Genomic DNA, 20,825 nt, shown 5'->3' with positions numbered 1-20,825 from the left:
TACCATCAGAATTCCAAGTGCAAGATGTGGATCAAAGGGAATTTCTAGAATTTATGGAAAAATGCAGTTTGGAAAACAAAACTTGGGAAAAGGAAGAAAAAAAAGCACGGAAAATTCCCTTCATTTGGTTCAGTGTTTGTTGAGAAGGCAGGGTTTATATTTGGGCTGAAAGTTGGATTGGGGCGTTTTTAATTAACTGTAACTAAAAGGTCTGTCAGGCTTTGACTATCGGATGATCCAATACACTTTCCCACTCAGTCTCCAAAATGCTGTGCCAGACAGTGGTTGCTCCAATCAAGCATCAAGCCCAGCTCTTATCCTGAAAGAATGGAAGTTTATAAACTATTCGCCAATAAGGTCCCATATGCTAGCAGTACCTCAGATCTGTATTGTGGATTTTTAAGATAAAAGGGTGCAATGTAACTAACCAGGCCCGAAATAACTCAATAGGAACGAGGTCCTTTTTAATGTACAAATCCTGTTAATGATGCAAAACTTCTTGTTTTTGTTAAATGTAGTTTGAAAAGAAGGAAAAAAAGAAAGAAAAAATTCACAAGCCCTGCTTTGTTAGAGCGGCAGACACATCTTCAGCGAGAGTAGCAAGCTGCGGAGATCCGAGGGAGCTGAGGCTTTCGGTCAGTGACGTGCTGCAGAGAGGAGAGGTATTGTCTGAAACGTTGGGGGATTTGTACACGATGTCTGCTCCGTGGTCTGTCCGGGCCTTGGCGTTCTCACGGAACATCAGCTTGTGAGATTCAATCTGCGGAGGAGGAAGAGGCGAGAGGGTGAGAAAATCTCATTCGGAATAGAATCCATAGCGTTCACCTCACACCCCAGTGGTTTAGTAAATGCATCGTATGTCCTGGTACTGAGTCACATGGACCAGGGAAGTCCAATGTTGGATCTTTCTGAATGAACTTATATCAGCTGCGGCAGAGATAGGGAGGCCCTCTAGGAGGGCTCAGTACTGCTGGGGTAGAAGGGGGGAGGGAGGAACCATCTAGTGACCCCAGCTGGAAAGTGTTCGTGTTGGCATCAGGTACAGACAAGGTCAGGATTGTAAACAATTTTACAACACCAAGTTATAGTCCAACAATTTTATTTGAAATTCACAAGCTTTCGGAGGCTTCCTCCTTCCTCAGGTGAATGTTGTGGAAATGTTCACCTGAGGAAGGAGGAAGCCTCCGAAAGCTTGTGAATTTCAAATAAAATTGTTGGACTATAACTTGGTGTTGTAAAATTGTTTACAATTGTCAACCCCAGTCCATCACCGGCATCTCCACATCAAGGTCAGGATTGGCTGTGAGACCCTCTACAGTCAAACAGCCTGTCAACACCCACTGTCAGGACTCACACATGAAAAGTGGCTACTAGTGAGAGGTACTGGAAAGCTGCTGGTACCAGTGCAACTGTACACAAAGAGTCTGCCCCCTGCAGGAGAGGAGGGAGCAAAAACACAACTCATTCCAAAAGAACCCTAGACCATCAACAGCCCCAGGGAATAGGGCAGAATAAAAAAAATTCTGTACTCGCACTGATACTAAAACAGCTTAACATTATGCTAATGCTATAACTTCTGAAAGCAAACCTGATTTAAACAAATTTTAAATAAAATCGTTACTCTCTGCACTGTAAATTTTCTTCCTTTCTTCTCTATTCTCTTGTCGTGGCATGACAACCTGTGAATTTCTACACTTATCGCACTTAGCATGATTTATGATTTTACACAAATGGAGGCTTCCGATGGGGTCTGAGCACTCGCTGCAACTAATCATTGATCCTATCCATATTACAGAGTGCAAGATAAATTTCATTAAACCCCCAAAATAGTTTTAAGTAAAAGTCCCCCATTCCAAACTTGCTCAGTCACTTGAAGCCTACTTTGTACTTACCAGGTCCTGCTTACTGTCCCATCAACAGGATAGGTATAACATGGATTAGATACAGAGTAAAGCTCCCTCGACACTGTCCCATCAAACACTCCCAGGATAGGTACAAAACTGGTTAGATACAGACTAAAGCTTCCTCTACGCCACTACATAAATCACTCCCATGTCAGTTAAAATATGGTTGATGCAGAGTAAAGCTCCCTCTACACTATCCCAATCACTCCCACATCAGGTAATAACATGGTATGATGCTGAGTAAAGTTCCCTCTACATTGCCCCAATCATTCCAACATCAGGTATAATATGGTTTGATGCAGAGTAAAGCTCCCCCTACACTGCCCCAATCATTTTTTACATCTCCAAACTGAGAAGAACTACCCCTACTGCACTTTTCTGTTTTCCACATCAGCCATCCTCTGGCCCTTTGGATTGACAGTCAATGTTGTGACTGAAATAGGGATAATTTTGTTCTGTGGGCCTGTACCCATTAGGAAGTGCAGCGAGTCTGCCCAAAGCACACTTCACGTAGGACCCTTACAGCCAGCAGACAGAGGGGATTTTGCAACCCAGCAGACAGAGGGGATTTTGCAACCCAGCAGACAGAGGGGATTTTGCAACCCAGCAGACAGAGGGGATTTTGCAACCCAGCAGACAGAGGGGATTTTGCAACCCAGCAGACAGAGGGGATTTTGCAACCCAGCAGACTGGGTTTGATTTGAATCCAGTTCCCAGAGGTGAAAAGCCAGCATCTAGCCCACTTTAGCACTTAGTCCCTCACCGACTGTCAACATTTTTCGCAAGACTACACACCCCACGAAGGCCGAGCTTTCACTTACATATCTCCTGTATTTGTAACTCTTGGCTGTGAGTTTCGTCAGACCTGGCAGTGGGGTCCTCCCCTACTCCGTTTTGCTGTGTCCCACTCTCAGCTTGTCCTGTCAGATCCCCATTTTCTGGAATCTGACTGATCGTTGCTGATTCTGATTCTTCTTCACCCTCATTCTAAATATAAAATCATGGGGTGGGGAGTACAATGGTGCATTGTTATAGGAGGGCATGAAATGAAATGCAAAATATATACACAAGAGATTACAAAAAAAAATGTTCAGGGTTCAAACGATCAAATGCACTGAAGGACTGTGAGGAACCTTTGGTCACTGAGGAGATGCCGTTAAGGAATGAGCCAAAATAGTCAGTGGTTGCAAGAGTATAAAAAGGAATGCGAGGAACAGGTTAAAACTACATTCGTGCTTTTATATATATTCTTCTTCCTCTCCCCACTCCCCAAGTTGTGGTGGTCCGCTCCCATGGTACTAGTCACATTTCAATACCATGGCCAAAATGCTATTATTTACGTGGAGAATGAGTGCGAGTGAACCGTTTGACCACGTGAGGCATCACAGCCGAGCCTGATGCTGTCCTCACCCTATATTAAATGTCCACTTTGCAATAGCAGTTGCTGGACAGCAATCAGGAGTGGGAACCCTAACCCAGGGGTACTGAGGCCAATTGGACTGCTCCTACCCACCCAGCGGATAGAAATGGCCTTTTCCAGTTGTGTGTTCCTAAGGACATTGGGACAGATAGGTAAAGGAAGTGGGGGGGGGGGGGGGGGCGAAGGCTGTGGGGGCTGATTAGTTATGAAAGAACTTGCATTTATAAAGCACCTTCCATGACCTCAGGACATCCCAACGCGCTTCAAGCCAATGAATTGCTTTTGAAGTGTAGTCACTGTTGTATTGTACAGAAATGCGGCAATCATTTTGCGCACAAATGACAAGATGATCTGTTTTAGTGATGTTGGTTGAGGGATAACTGTTGGCCAGGACGCCAGGGAGAATTCCCCTGCTTTACTTCGAATACTTTTCGGTTTAACGTCTCATCCAAAAGTCGGCACCTCTGACCGTGCAACTCTCCCTCGGTACTGCACTGAAGTTGTCAATCTGGATTATGTACTCGAGTCATAGAGCGGGGCTTGATCAAGGTAGTGGGCCAAGAGCCACAACGGACTGCACTGACATTGAAAAGAGTAAGAGAGAAGGTGAGGCAAATAAAAAGAACAGTGATTAGGGAAAGCTAATCTTTCAGACTTTAGGATGGCAGACCGAAGTAGGTAAAGGGGTCACAGTTTTGAGGTGTGGGGTGGAGAAAGAGAATGAGTGAGAAGATAGAGCAATCAACCTTGATTTTATCATTGTGAGGATGAAGAGGGGAGAAAGAGCGTGCATTTCAGGGTATTTGGAGCTTAGGAGGAACAAGGGGAGTAAGTTCAGAAGAGCATTGATAAGAGAGACAGAGAAGAGAAAGGTTGTGACAGAAAGTGGAAGGTTGGAGCCTATTCACTCAATGCAGAAGCTGAACTTTTTGGGAGTACAAAAGACGCAGTTGAAAGACTCTGTGCACGTCAATATGGGACGTGTGGATGGATGGGTGAATGTCTCCTATCTCTGCAGTCCTCCAGTGCATTTTTCTTCCTCACCTCTGTCCTAGAATACTGAAAAGACCAAAAAAGGGGACAAAAATAAAGGACACAACACACAAGGTCAAAATTCAAGCTGTTCTCTTTCTGTGTGTACAGTAATTCCTAAAGTGAAATTACACAGACACAGACTCTGTGCAGAAACATAAAATGTTGTCACATCAATTGGAATTAAACAAACACAACACTGTGGCACATGAAGATTGTAACATTCCTGAATGCGGTAATTCTATTGGGAGCGCTCAAAAAACAATTGGCAAAAGGAAAACCTAAATATGGATTAAAAAATTGAACGATATCTCGTCCCCTCCCCAATTTTTCAACCGTTTTAAATGTATTTTTCCAATTTGCCCTTCCCTACTGAAGCTGAGAGCCTTGCTCGGGTTTGGCTCCACACTTGTACCTACAATCCTCAAGGTACCTTGCCCAAGTTCCCATTCTTTATATTTAGCTGCGGAAGCATCACTTCCAAACCGTACCCGGTTCTTAACAATCTACATGCACCATCCAGCAAGTGTCACTTTGTAGATGGTGGAGAGGCTCTGAGGGGTCAGGAGGTGACCACTTGTCACAGAGCACCCAGTCGCTACCTTGCTCTTGAAGCCACGGTGTTTATATGGCTACCCAACAAAGTTTCTGGTCAACAGTGACCCCCAGAATAATGATGGTGAGGCATTCAGTGATTGGGTCAAGGGCTTTTTCTTGTGGGAGATGATCATAACCTGGCACTTACATGGCATGAATCTCACAGTAAAAGAACCTCTGGGGAAGAGTGATCATAATATGATAGAATTTCACATTGAGTTTGAAAGTAATGTACTTAAGTCAGAAACTAGAGTCTTAAACTTAAAGAAAGCCAATTACATAGGTATGAGGGGCGAGTTGTCAAAGGGTTTTTTAAAATTCATTCATGGGATGTAGGCGTCGCTGGCAAGGCCAGCATTTATTGCCCATCCCTAATTGCCCTTGAGAAGGTGGTGGTGAGCCGCCTTCTTGAACTGCTGCAGTCCATGTGGTGAAGGTTCTCCCACAGTGCTGTTAGGAAGGGAGTTCCAGGATTTTGAACCAGCAACGATGAAGGAACGGCAAAAAACAATGGCAAACATTTAAAGAAACATTTCAATATTCTCAACAAATATACATTCCATTGAGAAATAAAAACTCCACGGGAAATGTAATCCACGCGTGGCTAACTAAAGAAGTTAAGGAGAGTATTAGATTGAAAGAAGAGCCCTAGAATGTTGTCAAGAGTAACGAGCCTGGGGAAACCAACAAAGGACGACCAAAAAATTGATAAAAAGGGAGAAAACAGAATATGAAAGTAAGCTAGCAAGAAATATAAAAACTAATTGTAAGAGCTTCTACAAGTATGTAAAAAGGAAGGGAGTAGCAAAACTAAACTTTGGTCCGTTATGAGGCCGAGACAAGAGAAATTATAATGGGAAATCAGGAAATGGCAGATGCGTTAAACAAATATTTTGTATCTGTCTTCACAGTAGAAGACACAAAAAGCATACCAAAAATAGTGGGGAACCAAGGAGTAAATGAGAGTGAGGAACTTAAAACAATTAATATCACTAGAGAAAAAGTAATGGACAAACTAATGGGACTAAAAGTCGACAAATCCCCTGGACCTGATGGCGTACATCTTAGGGTTCTAAAAGAGATGGCTGCAGAGATAGTGGGTGCATTGGTTACGGTCCTCCAAAATTCCCTAGATTCTGGAACGGTCCCGGTGTACTGGAGGTAACAGACGTTACCCCGCTATTCAAGAAGGAATGGAGAGAGAAAACAGGGAACTACAGGCCAATTAGCCTGACATCGGTTGTCAGGAAAATGCTGGAATCCATTATTAAGGAAGTGGTAACAGGGCACTTAGAAAATCATAATATGATTAGGCAGAGTCAACATGCTTTTATGAAAGGGAAATTGTGCTGACAAATTTATTAGAGTTTTTTGAGGATGTAACTAGCAGGGTAGATAAAGAGGAACCAGTGGATGTAAATTTGCAGTGGTTTAAAAAATTTGCAGGACTACGGGATAGGCCGGGGGAGTGGGACTAGCTGGATTGCTCTTGCATAGAGCTGGTGCAGACTTGATAGGCCGAATGGCCTCCTTCCGTGCTGTAACCTTTCTATGATTCTATGTAGTATATTTGGATTTCCAAAAGGCATTCGATAAGGTGCCACTTAAAAGGTTGTTACACAAGGTAAGGGCTCATGGGGTTGGGGGTAATATATTAGCATGGATAGAGCATTGGTTAAGAGACAGAAAACAAAGAGTAGGGATAAATGGGTCATTCTCAGGTTGGCAGGCTGTAACTAGTGGGGTGCCGCAAGGATCGGTGCTTGGGCCTCAGCTATTTACAATCTATATTAATGACTTAGATGAAGGGACCGATGGTAATGTATCCAAGTTTGCTGACGGTACAAAGCTAGGTGGGAAAGTAAGCTGTGAGGAGGACACAAAGAGTCTGCAAAGGGATACAGACAGATTAAGTGAGCGGGCACGAAGGTGAAGATGGAGTATAATGTGGAGAAATGTGAGGCTATTCACTTCGGTGGGAAGAATAGAAAAACAGAATATTTTTTAAATGGTGAGGAACTATTAAATGTTGGTGTTCAGAGAGACTTGGGTGTCCTTGTACCAGAAACACAAAAAGTTAGTATGCAGGTACAGCAGGCAATTAGGAAAGCAAATGGCATGTTGGCCTTTATTGCAAGGGGGTTGGAGTACAAGAGTAAGGAAGTCTTACTACAGTTGTACAGGGCTTTAGTGAGACCTCACTTGGAGTACTGTGTACAGTTTTGGTCTCCTTATCTAAGGAAGGATATACTTGCCTTAGAGGTGGTGCAACAAAGGTTCACTAGATTAATTCCTGGGATGATAGGGTTGTCCTATGAGGCGAGGTTGAGTAGAATGGGCCTATACTCTTTGGAGTTTGGAAGAATGAGAGGTGATCTCATTGAAACACATAAGATTACGAGGGGGCTTGGAAGAGTAGATGCTGAGAGATTGTTTCCCCTAGCTAGAGAGTCTAGAACTAGGGGGCATAGTCGCAGGATAAGGGGTCAGCCATTCAAGACTGAGATGAGGAGGAATTTCTTCACGCAGAGGGTTGTGAATCTTTGGAATTCTCTACCCCAGAGGGCTGTGGATGCTGAGTCAAGGCTGAGATGGATAGATTTTTGGACTCTAGGGGAATCAAGGGATATGGGGATTCAGTGGGAAAGTGGAGTTGAGGTCGAAGATCAGCCATGATCTGATTGAATGGTGGAGCAGACTCGAGGGGCCGTACGGCCTACTTCTTATGTTCTTATCATACCTGCCACTTGCCTTCAGCTAATCTCTGGATGTTTTCCAGGTCCCGCTGCAGGCTGGCACGGGTTGCTTCATTATTGTTGGAGTTGTGAATGGAGCAGAACACTTTGGAATCATTAGCAAGCTTTGATCTTATGATGGAGGGAGGATCATTGATGAAGTAACTGGAGATGGTTGGGCTGAGGACCCTGTTACAGCAATGTCTCGGGCTGCGATGATTGGCTGCCAACAACCATGACCATCTTCCTGTGTGCCAGCACAACAACCATTATAGGGTTTTCGCCTTGGCCTCCACTGACCTCAATTTTGCTGGAGCTGCTTGGTGCCCTACTTGGTCAAATGCTACCTTGATATTGAAAATAACTACTCTCACATCTCCTCGATTGGCATTCAGCTCTTGTACACATGCCTGGATCAAGGCTGTGATGAGGTTTGGAGTATAGTGGTATGGTGGAACCTGAACTGAGAATCGGCGAGTTAGGTATGGCTTGATGGCACTATTGATGACTGCTTCCGTTGCTTATTCATTGGGTAGCTCTGATTATTTACTGGGTAGCCTTGATTATTTACTTAGCTTTTGAATTATTGATGAACCTGGGTGAATGGTCAGGATCCACACTGTAGGACACTGCCAAGAAGGAATGAGGTGACTAAAGTAGTGGACAGGGGAATGTCAATGGATGTTATTTATATGGACTTCCAGAAGGCATTTGATAAGGGCCCGCATAAGAGACTGTTAGCTAAGATAGAAGCCCATGAAATCGAGGGAAAAGTACGGACTTTGTTAGGAAGTTGGCTGAGCGAAAGGCGACAAAGAGTAGGGATAATGGGTAGGTACTCACATTGGCAGGATGTGACTAGTGGTGTCCCACAGGGATCTGTCTTGGGGCCTCAATTATTCACAATATTTATTAACGACTTAGAAGAAAGTCTCATATCTAAGTTTGCCGATAACACAAAGATTGGTGGCACTGTAAGCAGTGTAGATGAAAACATAAAATTACAAAGCGATATTGATAGATTAGGTGAATGGGCAAAACTGTGGCAAATGCAATTCAATATAGGCAAATGTGAGGTCATCCACTTTGGATCAAAAAAGGATAGAACAGGGTACTTTCCAAATGGTAAAAAGTTAAAAACAGTGGATGTCCAAAGGGACTTAGGGGTTCAGGTACATAGATCATTGAAGTGTCATGAACAGGTGCAGAAAATAATCAAGAAGGCTAATGCAATGCTGGCCTTTATATCTAGAGGACTGGAGTACAAGGGGGCAGAAGTTATGCTGCAGCTATACAAAACACTGGTTAGACCGCACCCGGAGTACTGTGAGCAGTTCTGGGCGCCGCACCTTCGGAAGGACATATTGGCCTTGGAGGGAGTGCAGCGTAGGTTTACTAGAATGATACCCGGACTTCAAGGGTTAAGTTACGAGGGGAGATTACACCAATTGGGGTTGTATTCTCTGGAGTTTCGAAGGTTAAGGGGTGATCTGATTGAAGTTTATAAGATATTAAGGGGAACAGATAGGGTGGATAGAGAGAAACTATTTCTGCTGGTTGGGGATTTTAGGAGTGGGGGCACAATCTAAAAATTAGAGCCAGACCTTTCAGGAGCGAGATTAGAAAACATTTCTACACACAAAGGGTGGTAGAAGTTTGGAACTCTCTTCCGCAAATGGCAATTGATACTAGCTCAATTGCTAAATTTAAATCTGAGATAGATAGTTTTTTGGCAACCAAAGGTATTATGGGATATGGGCCAAAGGCAGGTATATGGGGTTAGATCACAGATCAGCCATGATCTTATCAAATGGCGGAGCAGGCACGAGGGGCTGAATGGCCTACTCCTGTTCCTATGTTCCTATGAGTGTGAGAAACTAGACAAATTGAGAATCAGCAATTAGCCGATGGCACACTGGATTTTGAAAGCCTGTAGACTGAAGGGAGATTCAAAGAATGAAACAGAGGGGAATACAGAGGGGGATAAATAGGGAGAGAAAGAGAAAGGGGAGAAAAGAGGGTCTGGCAACCACTTCGGGACTTGAGTGTCCCCATGAATCCCTGCAGAGCAATGTCAAAACAACATGCTCCCCTCTCCCACGGCTTCTGCGCTCAACTTTCCCTAGGCTTGTTGAAGGCAGATTCAGAAAATGGAGATCCATTCTTGACTGTGTGTGTGGCAAGTTCTTGTTGTGAACAAATACCCCACATCGTGACATTTTTACATACGCAGAGGGCCTGGGAATCGACACTGAGTCAGGTTGGAGAGTCATAACACTATGTAAACACGACGACGAACCAAAAACGGCTCCGAGCATGCCAGGCAGCCTGAATGTGGATCATACAGACTAGTGCAAATGTTGGGTGTGCGCTGCAGTCGAAGCGTTGGCTTCGGGAGCTCTGGGACGGAGGGAGTATCACAAGTTGGCAATGTCGAGAACCCTTTCGACGTGTACAAGAGATGGTGGCGGAGAGGCCGACACAGTTGTCCTGAAGCAAAATCTCAAACAAGCTTATAAAATTGTCCGTTGATTAACAAATCAATCTTCATGCAGATAAAGTGAAACAGTGAGATTTTGGATACAAAAGAAAAATGGAACCTTGTGATAAACTCAGTTATCTGCAGGCCATTCCACTGACACTTTCAGGTCTGTTCTTTTCTACCACCCCTGTCCACCCTGCCCTCCCCCCCACACCCCACAACTTAATTTCCCTTACCCCAAAGCTCGACTCAGGTTGGCAAAACTTTAGTACCCTGATTACCACTCAAAGCCTGAATAAATCTGCACAAGTGGTCATACCAGCATAGTTAATTTCAGGTTCTGAATCTTTTGACAGTCCTAGTAAACTCTTCTTATTCAGCAAGAGAACCAGGAGTGGGTGGTGGTGTGTTTTACACAGCCCTCCTGACATCTGTACATCCCAAGAACATAAAAGTCAGGGGCAAGAAAAAGCCATTCGGTCCATCGAAGTTCATTCCCTCTGGTACCCTAACTCCCCCATTATAAACACCCAGCTTCATTCTGAACCATCCCAAACATTCCTGTTTCTGCTACTGTGCCTGACAGATTATTCCAAACAGTTAACACTTTCAGTAAAGATATTGTTCTCGATTATCTATTCTAAATTTACTAATGTCCATTTATTTTCTCTGGCCATACTTTTCTTTGACAACTCTATCTATGTCACTGCTGTTAAGAAAGAGAGAACGTGCACTAATATTAACACCTCCTTGGGACATCCCAAAGCACTTCACATCCAATTTCTTTTGAAGTGCAGTCACTGTACATTGGCAAATGCAGAGGACAATTTGCACACAGCAAGTGCCAACAAACAGCAATGAGATGAATGACCAGATAATCTGTTTTGGTGATGCTGACTGGGGGAGAAATGAAGGCCAGGTCACTGGGAGAACTCCCTGGTCTATAAATAGTGTCATGGGACCTGAACACGCAGACGATACATCATTTTAACATCCCGTTTGAAAGACAGCATCTCTGACAATGCAGCACTCCCTCAGTGTTGGCCTGGAGATGTGGTCAGGTCCTGGGGCAGGGTTTGAACCCACAATCTTTCAACTCCTAGGCAAAAGTGTTACTGACTCAGCCAACCTGGCACTTAACCTTATTTTTAAACTGCAATTCTAATCTGTCAAGCTCCATGATAGAGAATTGAATACTTCTTAAAATGGTTCAGTTGGTAAAGGCAGCATGTATGAGCCACGTAGGTTTAACCCTCGCTCTGCAGCGAATTGATTGAGCTTAGTTGGGGCGGTGGCAGGGATGTTACATTTAGCTTGAACACCCTTGGGTTAAGGGGGTAGGGGAAAAGAGAGAAATAAAAATCAGCCAGTGCTCCTGATTGCTTTCCAGTGACGCCTGCTGGAAGTGCGCATGTGTGGACATTAGGCGAGGACAGGATCAGGTTTGGTTGTGACGCCCTTGCAGTTAAATATCTTGATGCCCCTCACCACCTAGGCTCACAAAGGTCTAACAGCCACTTTGGTAAGGTACCAAAGGGTCACCGCCACTACCTGTGGAATCGCACCCCCAGCAAGGGAATCAATACCCTCGAGAAAGGTAGGGAAAAATCTGGGGAGACTATAAAACAAAGATAGATGCAAATTAGAAGAGAGGAGAACAAGTTTCATGGCCTTCACTCACAGCCGGTGTGACTAGTTGATGCTTTCTTAGCCACTGTACTGCAGTCTAGTTTCTGCCACCCAACTGCATTTGCCTTACCTTCGTGTTGCCTCCTCCCGGGGCATGGTTGAGGTTGTCCAAGGACCCGATTTTCGACTCTGCTTTATTTTTGAAATCTACTTTGACGGTCTCGATCTTCACATCCCCGCTGCCTAAAAAGTTTGTCAACAAAGAACTTTACGTCCAAAAATTATTTGCTCCCTGAGACGACTGTAAATTTAGGTTAAATTTCACAAAAGCAAAGTATACCAGATATAAGCTGTGGGTGCAGCCAGGGAAGGATGGATATGGAACCTGCTTGCAGCTTGTGTTGAATGGGGAGGATGTTTGGGAGGGGATGAATGACTTAAGAGATGAGGCGGGTTGTAGGTTGGAGAGGTGAATTCAATTTACAATACTTGCATCTGTATGGCACCACAAAATGAATTATACTTGAAGGGCAGTGACATGTAGAAAACACAGCAACCATTCTGCACCAGCAGCATTCCACAAGCAGTAATAAGACAAATGATTAATCTTTTTTTTTGGCAGTGTTGGTTGAGGGAGGAATGTTGGCCAGGACATCACGAGAACTTTCCGCTCTCCTTCAAATGAACTGGTGGAACAGACAGATGGGGCCTGAGTTTTAACATTCGAAGGGAAACACTTCCAACACTCCCTCAGCACGGTGCTGGAAAGGCAGCCTAGATTAGACGCTCTAGATTAGAGTGGACGTGAACCCTCAACCTAGCCCAAGATGGCACACCATGTTACAGATCTCCGATGGGTTATTAAGTAAATCCATAACCTGCCAATGGCTCTAAGTTATACAGACTAAGGAGCCCCAATTTTGAAACGAAACCTGTGTCCTCTACAAGGCAGCAGCTTGGGCACTAATTGTCCTCAATGTCGCTGGGTTAGGGAGCTGGGGAGGAGGTTGACCGGGATTCTTGCTCCCGATAGATAACCAAAGACCCCTGCTGGGAAGTGCACATGGATGTCGAGTGAGAACAGGATCGGGCATGACTGTGTTGCCCCCCATAGTCAAATATCATGTTGACCCTAGTCTCACACATGATGAATGTCCACTTGAGTGAGGTACCAGAAGACTACCAGTACCCATGGAATTGTACCCAGGCAAAATCAGCACCCCCAGGAGCGATGAGGGGTGGTGGAAAAACAAAATCTCTATTAGTGAAGAGACAAATCTCAACTTAGAAAAAACAAACCAGTGCTGCTGGCACCGTCCTGGGTGCAATCTGCAATTCTCTTCACATAGTTGGAGCAGAAAAAAATGCACAAAACTGGCCATTACTCAAGCACCATGCTAATAGTTGAGTACATAATCTCCTGTGGAGTATTGAGGTTGCCGGAGGTATAGTGTTTTGGATGAGACATTAAGCCGAGGCCCCATCTGTTGTAGTGGCTCAGGTGGATGTTAAAGATCCGATGGCATTGTTCTAAGATGAGAAGGCAGCTCTCCAAGTATCCTGACCAACATTCCTTCCACAACCGCCGTCACTAGTAACAGATTAAAAGGTCAGTCATCTCACTGCTGTGTCTTGGATCTTGTGTGGGATATAGATGCCATATTTGCCTAGAGGTCACTGCACTTCAAAGTAACACATTGTATGTTTGAGAGATGTGATGAGGTGCTGCCTAAATGCAAGGCTTTTCTTTTCAACTTTTGGTTTTAGTTTTTTAATTGAATATATTAGTGGTACCTGCTTTGTGTTTTAGATTAGTCTTGGATCCGCACTTTGATGATGCACGGCTCATGTCCACCTTTGTTTTTGGAATTTGCACCTAAAAATTGAAGAGTTTTAAAAAATTACAAATATATCAATGCTTCAACACCTTTATGACAAAGAAGAAACGAGAACCGTATCAGCAACTGATGCACTTCATCGCGGTGTGTAAAATATTAAACTGCACAACGTAAATCCAGAATGTTACTTCCAATTAGGCCAGGAAACTAGGTTCCAGAAGACATAAATGGAAATTAGATCTCTTATCAGGAACAACTTTTTTATCTAAAAACTGATGCATGTTTCGAATAATTTACCAAGCAAGACAGCAATAAAAAGTGAAATCATTCAAAATACAACGATGGGAGAATAAATGTACAAGAGAGATTGACTTTCACAGTCTGGGTATGGTAGCATAGTGGTTATGTTACTGGACCAGTAATCCATAGGCCTGGATTCAAATCCTACCATTTAAGAATCTGAGTTCAGTTAAAATAAAAAGCTGTTATCAGTAAAAGTGACCATGAAGCTGTCAGATTGTCGTAAAAATCCAACTGGTTCACTAAAATTCTTTAGGGAAGGAAACCTTCCGTCCTTAGCCAGTCTGGCATATATGTGACTCCAGTTGTACCAAACTGCAAGAAGGACCATCATCTTCTCAGGGCAACTAGGGACATGCAATAAATGCCGACCTTGCCAGTGACACCCACATCCAAAGAATGAATTTATTAAAAAAGTATGAATGGCATTTTAAAACCAATGAACCCATTTGGCTCCCAATACATGGCTCTTGTGCAGACCAATACAATAAACCTGCTGGCTTTAACAAATCTAGGAAACTTACTCTGGGGTTGCTGCTATCTGGAACCAGGGCTTAGTACTCCGCTAAACCCAACATATAAACAGGTTTACTTACTACTTATGTCTGTGACAAGTTGGCACAGAAAGAAAAAAAGATAATGGGCTCAAAAGGCCTTGAACTGCTGCGAATTGTCTTGAGTATTAGTGCAATGGAAATGATATGCAAAGTAGAGGAGGGGAGTGAGAGGAGAATTCTTTCAGAATAAAGTAAGCCACTGCCACGGTAACTCAGAATGGCAACAGTGGCGGAGATCTAAAAACAAACAAAAACACAGGAGTCAAAAATAAAATTGACAATGAAGGCTGAGCACAAGAAGCTAAGCTGAAAGGTAATTTGAATTTTTTTAAAACTCATATAGTGGAGGCTGGTTCCACTGTGAGCTCTAGAGCTGTTTTCTGATTATGTACGACTCTCATTACTGGTACTTGAAAAAAACATTTTATCCAGTGATTCAAAACCTCTTTTTTTGTTTACAGTAAGAGGTGTCTGCACAGGTTCATGTGCTCAGGTGAGCCACAATCTTCACAGACCAGTTGGGTTGGCTTCCCATTGACCCCTGTTCCAAGTGAATACAACCTTTTCTCCTGACCAATTCTCTCTCCTCCCTCCCTCCACCCCGAAGAGGTTGACGCCTTACTGAGACACAGTTCGAAGCATTCTAAGGTGTTCTATGGTTCCTTGCCCAAGTGACCATTCTTTACCTGTCAGCTTAGCGAGCTTCATTAGGCTATTTCACTGTGCAGAGTATCCTGTCCTCACCTGAAGTGAATATATGCATTTTCCAGCAAAGCTCACTGGAGAGCAATCAGGGGCAGATTTCACCCCCCTCCTCCCCTCCCTCTTAGACCAGGGTCACTTGTAGTGCTCCTACTTGCTGCCTCTGCTGAGATCAGTGATCTCGGCATAGATCAGGGATCGAATCTGGGACCTTCTGATCTGTAATGGCTTAGTAGCTGGGCAGCAGCTTTACCCAGAGTCATTGGTGGAGCAAACACCTTGTATATTAGGAAATTGTGTACAGATAAAATAATGATTCAAGAGTCTCATATATAAATCAATTTACATTTTCCGGTTTTACCCTGTATGTCTATCACAAATGAGCCAAATGGCATTTTCAGTTCCTAAATGCCATAAACTGAAGCCTTGAATTCCATCTCCCATCACACAGTATTGGTAACAGCCTCCACGAAGGACAAAAGCACAAGCTTATTCAGTAGAATACCCTGAAATCAGTGCAGTGATGGGTGTCATTTGTTATATCCCCCACCCTGAGCTCCAAAAAATAAGCCGAGATTCTAGGAGGGGATGCAAAATGGAAAATATACCAAAAAAAACACAATAGAACACACAGAGGTACAATACCAAATACATCATGTTCACCCAAGTAGACAACTAGAAATTTAGGTCACTCTTTGGGGGTTGAAAGCAGGATGTAGGCTTCAACCCAAGTCAGCATGGTAGGAGGGAGCACTCACTTGTTCCTGGCCCAGTCGTGCTCTCCTGTCTATGGTCTCCCCCTCCATGTCTGTGCACAGCGGTGGCAACACATGCGCATAGTAAGAGAACATTGAAGTCAAATTTCCTAGAGAGTGCAGTGACTGGATATTACACCTGGATCATCAATTCCTCACTGTGGGCTGGAAAGTAGGGTTGTCACCTTATACACAAGTATATATGAAAGCAAATTTTCATTTAGCTAGGAGTCTGGGCATCTCCCAGAGTTGACCAGCACTATACTAAGGGTACCTTTACATAACCTGATTTTTCCACAGCTTAAGATAATAATCTCTTTTTAAATTAGTCCAGATCATTTTGTTTTTTTAAAAAATAAGCTTCAGAAATACCAGCAGATAAAACAATTTTTAAAAAATTTGCTGCAGTAGAAAACCACAATGAAAGTTTGACATTTGATTTTAAAAAAGGGATAGAAGAGCAAAAGTAACTCTTAGTTGAGAGCTCAGGGCGTTAGACAAGGTTTGCTGGCTGGCCAGAACTTGGGTGTGTGATTTGTTACCATTCAGTAATCAGTATGTTCAGTGCCTCTGGGACTTTGTATGCAAAAGTACGATACTCAGGCAGCAAATACATGTAGAAATTGGTGGGATATTACACCATGCCAAACCACACATCCTAGTCATGACCCACTCACTGCTCTCTGGTGAAATGCACACTAAAGAGATGAATATCTTGCTGCACAAAGTAGGGCTTTCTGGTCATGCGATTGAGAACCACAGCTGATCCCTCTCTGCTTAGCTACTATTTTTTTTAAAATTGTTCTCAGGAAGGTGATGCTGGCAAGGTTGCTTTTATTGGCCATCCATTTGGGTGCAGGAGTTAGCGGGGACCTTCTATGTAAGCTGCTACAGTTCTTGCAGCTAAATGGCACTTCAGGGGGTGTTCAGAGTAATGTGTAGGCCACACTGAATAGAGATAGCAGGATCCCTTCCCTGAAGGACATTGCTATCTCACTAATAACCAGATTTATTGAATTCAATTTCACACTTGCCATGATGGGATTTGAACTCATGACCTTTGGGTTGCTAGTCTTCAACCAAAACCACCACACCACCGTATTCATGGCAATAATGAGCATTTCTATCAAATTTAGTCATTTCTCTTTCTTCCTTGGCTGTTTCTCCTCTCCTCTCCTGAAGAACCCAACAATTACTGGAGTTGGTTCTTACAGACGCCAAGTGCGTCTCAATGTCTCGCCATTCTCCCTGTGTGAACCTCGACAGCGTCATTGTCTGGGATGGGGGCATCTCAGTCGAGGCCGATCCTGACCCCGCACACAAGTTCCTAGCAGGAGTCGAGTGGACAGTGATTAGGGATGGACTGGGGTGAACTGTAGGTCCCCAACAATGCTTTCCTAACTAAGATTAATAGAGACTAGAGATCAAATCAGAGAACCTTGTCAGCCATTCCCCTCTTCTTTCCATGCGTTTCTCCCGGTGGAAGTACTGTGTGAACCAAGTCCAAAGTAGCGGAAGAACAGCGAATGCCATCTTTAGTAGTGGACGTGTTAAAAGGCAGCTGTAGGATTTAACAGATTAGTATCCCCTGCACTCACCCTATTAATGTGTTCACACCACAACATACAGCAGCCTAGGCAAGAAAATGCAGTGCTGTAATTAGGATTTCAGTAAAGCAAGAGTGTCTAAGCCTTTGTTTTCGTGGCATACTTAGGTGTGTACCATGAAGCCTCAGAGGCCATCTTAAATTTAAATCTATGCTCCTGTTAATTTGCGTGTATCTTAATCATAGAATCTTACAGCACAGGAGGCCCATCATGCTTTGAAAGAGCTATCCACTTAGTCCCAATCCCCTGCTCTTTCCCCGTCACCCTGCAAGTTGCTGATACCAACAGATCTGATTTAGGATTTATCCACCACCATCAAGGACAGCTCTTTCCTGACCTCCGGGCCCAGAAGATTCAAATAGTGCAAATCAGCGAGCAAGAAATACAAAGCTTTGTGAGCTGGATTGGCAGGCTCAAGGGCTGCATGTGGTCAAAAGGCTGCAGTCTGTGTGAAATGTGTGAAATTTTCATACTGTGTCCACCGGAACGGCGAAAAACACCCAATTGTAGATTCTGCCCTTCCAAACTTGTGCTGTGTCTGCAGGGTGTACTTGGAGTTGTACAATACTAAGGTGAGGCACTGGAGGTCACAGATCAGTCACTAATGGCAGCTGCAGTGTGAGATGATGAATTAACTCATGCTGTCTGATACACTTGTAAGTGCAACATTTTCCTATATTGTATTGGTATTAATGGATTAAATAAGCCTAGTGACAGCACTGAAATGGAAGAAGGTTAGTGCAAAGAGAGCCCAAAAGCCAATACTCACATTGCCACCACCAGGAACATGCTTAATGTTATCCTTGGAGCCACACTTTGACTGCACATGACTGTAGTCAATTTTTTTGTTCACAATCTGGACCTAAGATACATTGGAACAAATCAATTCTAGATCAGTTTCTTTTTAAATAAAGAATTCAAAAAGTGTTGTTGAGGCTCCTCTACTGTTTGTGTGATGACTTACAAAAGAGTTAAAGATTAAAATCCTCAAGAGAAATTTATATGGAGAAAAAACAAATCAGTTCAGTTAAGCAGATATTACAACTATATAAACAGCAGTTCCAGTTATAAAACACCACGCTGTGTATTACAAGAAACAGGAAGATCATCAGATTGGGAAAAAAACAGAACACAAATCAAAAATGAAAGGAATAGGGACAGTTTAAAGGCAGGTTTAATTCAATCATTCAAGTTTAAATTGTCCCTCCCTGCCTATGTTCAGGTTTAGGATGGCCCCTCCCTGGCTATGTTCAGGTTTAGGATGGCCCCTCTCTGGCTATGTTCAGGTTTAGGATGACCCCACTCTGGCTATGTTCAGGTTTAGGATGGCCCCTCCCTGGCTATGTTCAGGTTTAGGATGGCCCCTCCCTGGCTATGTTCAGGTTTAGGATGGCCCCTCTCTGGCTATGTTCAGGTTTAGGATGGCCCCTCCCTGGCTATGTTCAGGTTTAGGATGGCCCCTCCCTGGCTATGTTCAGGTTTAGGATGACCCCACTCTGGCTACGTTCAGGTTTAGGATGGCCCCTCCCTGGCTACGTTCAGGTTTAGGTTGGCCCCTCCCTGGCTATGTTCAGGTTTAGGATGGCCCCTCCCTGGCTACGTTCAGGTTTAGGATGGCCCCTCCCTGGCTACGTTCAGGTTTAGGATGGCCCCTCTCTGGCTATGTTCAGGTTTAGGATGGCCCCTCTCTGGCTATGTTCAGGTTTAGGATGGCCCCTCTCTGGCTACGTTCAGGTTTAGGATTGCCCCTCCCTGGCTACGTTCAGGTTTAGGATGGCCCCTCTCTGGCTATGTTCAGGTTTAGGATGGCCCCTCCCTGGCTACGTTCAGGTTTAGGATGGCCCCTCTCTGGCTATGTTCAGGTTTAGGATGGCCCCTCTCTGGCTATGTTCAGGTTTAGGATGGCCCCTCTCTGGCTATGTTCAGGTTTAGGATGGCCCCTCTCTGGCTGCATTGAGGTTTAGGACCCTCTGTTCCCCAGCTAGTTTCAGACCCAACAGCCTGGAAAATTTCTAAAACGTAACCTGAACACACAAAATTCCAATTTGTGAATTAATTCCCCTCCTCGATCTGCTGTGTTTCACGGTGGGCAGGCATTACAGGTGATTAAGGTCTTCCATTTATCTTTTCTTAGCAGCAAAGCAAATATCAGAACTCAGGTCACTTGACCACCTCCTGCCTGGACTTGGCAAAAGATGATAACCCTATTCATGGCCCTTGTGATATGGCAGAAACAATTCTCTCCAGTAGGCAGAAACCCAAACTGAGGGCGGTGGAAAAGAGGGAGAAAGAGAGGAGGAGGAGGAGGAGGTGGAAAGGGAAAGAGGAATGTCAAGTAACCATGAACCTGAGCCTGTTCTTCTTCGGAAGAGTGCTCCATCGTTAGAGGTGCTATCATATTGATGAGAAGAATATGGCCTTGTCTACATCTTAAAGATGCCATGGCACAGTTTGAAGAGGAGCAAGAAGCTCTCCCAGTGTCCTGGCCAACATTCCTCCCTCGACCAACATTCCTAATAACAGATGAACAGGTCATTCATCTCATTATTGTTTGAAGTTCACCTAAATAACAATGGTCACTACTCTTTTGGGATATACCTATATAAGCGATTTGAGACATGACAGGTGGTAAGTGTAGCATACTTGGGAGGAACAGGTGACTTTGGACCTATGGTTCCCAAAAGCTCTCCACCGCTGGGGATTTCCTCTCATCGTGTCTGGGTCTGTTGTAGACTAATTGATAGGGATTGATTGCTATGATTAGTCAACAACTCCATTATCACTGTATCATGCGACTACCGGGACAGTAGAAGGCGAACTAGATGGACCTTGGTCTTTTATCATATAACAATTCCTATGTTCACAGTAATTTACTCTAAGCGCAACAGGACACTGCTGAGGGATGTGATAAGGCACTATCTAAATGCAAGTTACATTTTCTTTGCCTACAGACAGGTCAGTCAGCATCTGAAAGAGATAGAGAGGCAATGCTTCGCTTGGGGCTGTTCATCAGAAATGTTTACCTTTTCCCCTCTTGGAGCTAACAAGTCAGTGTATTTCCAGTATCTGCCTTTTTTGTTTAAAATCATTACAATGCTTATGTTAGTGCTCTAGATCAGGTCTGAGTTGCATGGACAAAGGTTGCATATAAAATTTGGAGCACTGGCTGGTCTCGGTTTGCGTTGTTTAACGTCAGGATGCCTTGGATGTAGCTGCTTCAGAACCCAAAACCAGTGTAAATTTCAAATCTGAATTGGTTTTAGACCA

At 43.9% G+C, this 20,825-nt stretch overlaps 1 protein-coding gene across 9 annotated transcripts in view; it reads right to left on the bottom strand.

Moving 5' to 3' along the window:
- Positions 1–670: 670 nt before the first annotated feature.
- The window catches only part of LOC137312378 (microtubule-associated protein 4-like), a 365,287-nt gene continuing 345,132 nt past the window's right edge, over positions 671–20,825 (bottom strand). For 6 of the 9 annotated variants that reach the window (XM_067978952.1, XM_067978975.1, XM_067978964.1 and 3 more), the window contains 6 exons: positions 18,328–18,420; positions 17,390–17,512; positions 13,594–13,675; positions 11,930–12,042; positions 2,726–2,891; positions 671–760 (listed from right to left, as the gene is read on the bottom strand). In XM_067978952.1, coding sequence (XP_067835053.1) covers positions 756–760; positions 2,726–2,891; positions 11,930–12,042; positions 13,594–13,675; positions 17,390–17,512; positions 18,328–18,420 — 582 coding nt within the window. In that variant the 3' untranslated portion in view covers positions 671–755. The remainder of the gene's footprint in view (positions 761–2,725; positions 2,892–11,929; positions 12,043–13,593; positions 13,676–17,389; positions 17,513–18,327; positions 18,421–20,825) is intronic. The other 3 variants (XM_067978971.1, XM_067978995.1, XM_067978985.1) reach the window with 2 other exon arrangements.

The sequence above is a fragment of the Heptranchias perlo genome, chromosome 3 (genome assembly GCF_035084215.1).
Source record: "Heptranchias perlo isolate sHepPer1 chromosome 3, sHepPer1.hap1, whole genome shotgun sequence".
NCBI classification, from domain to species: domain Eukaryota; kingdom Metazoa; phylum Chordata; class Chondrichthyes; order Hexanchiformes; family Hexanchidae; genus Heptranchias; species Heptranchias perlo.
The sequence above is the reverse complement of the archived record's forward strand: the minus strand, read 5'-3'. Positions and strand labels throughout refer to the sequence as shown.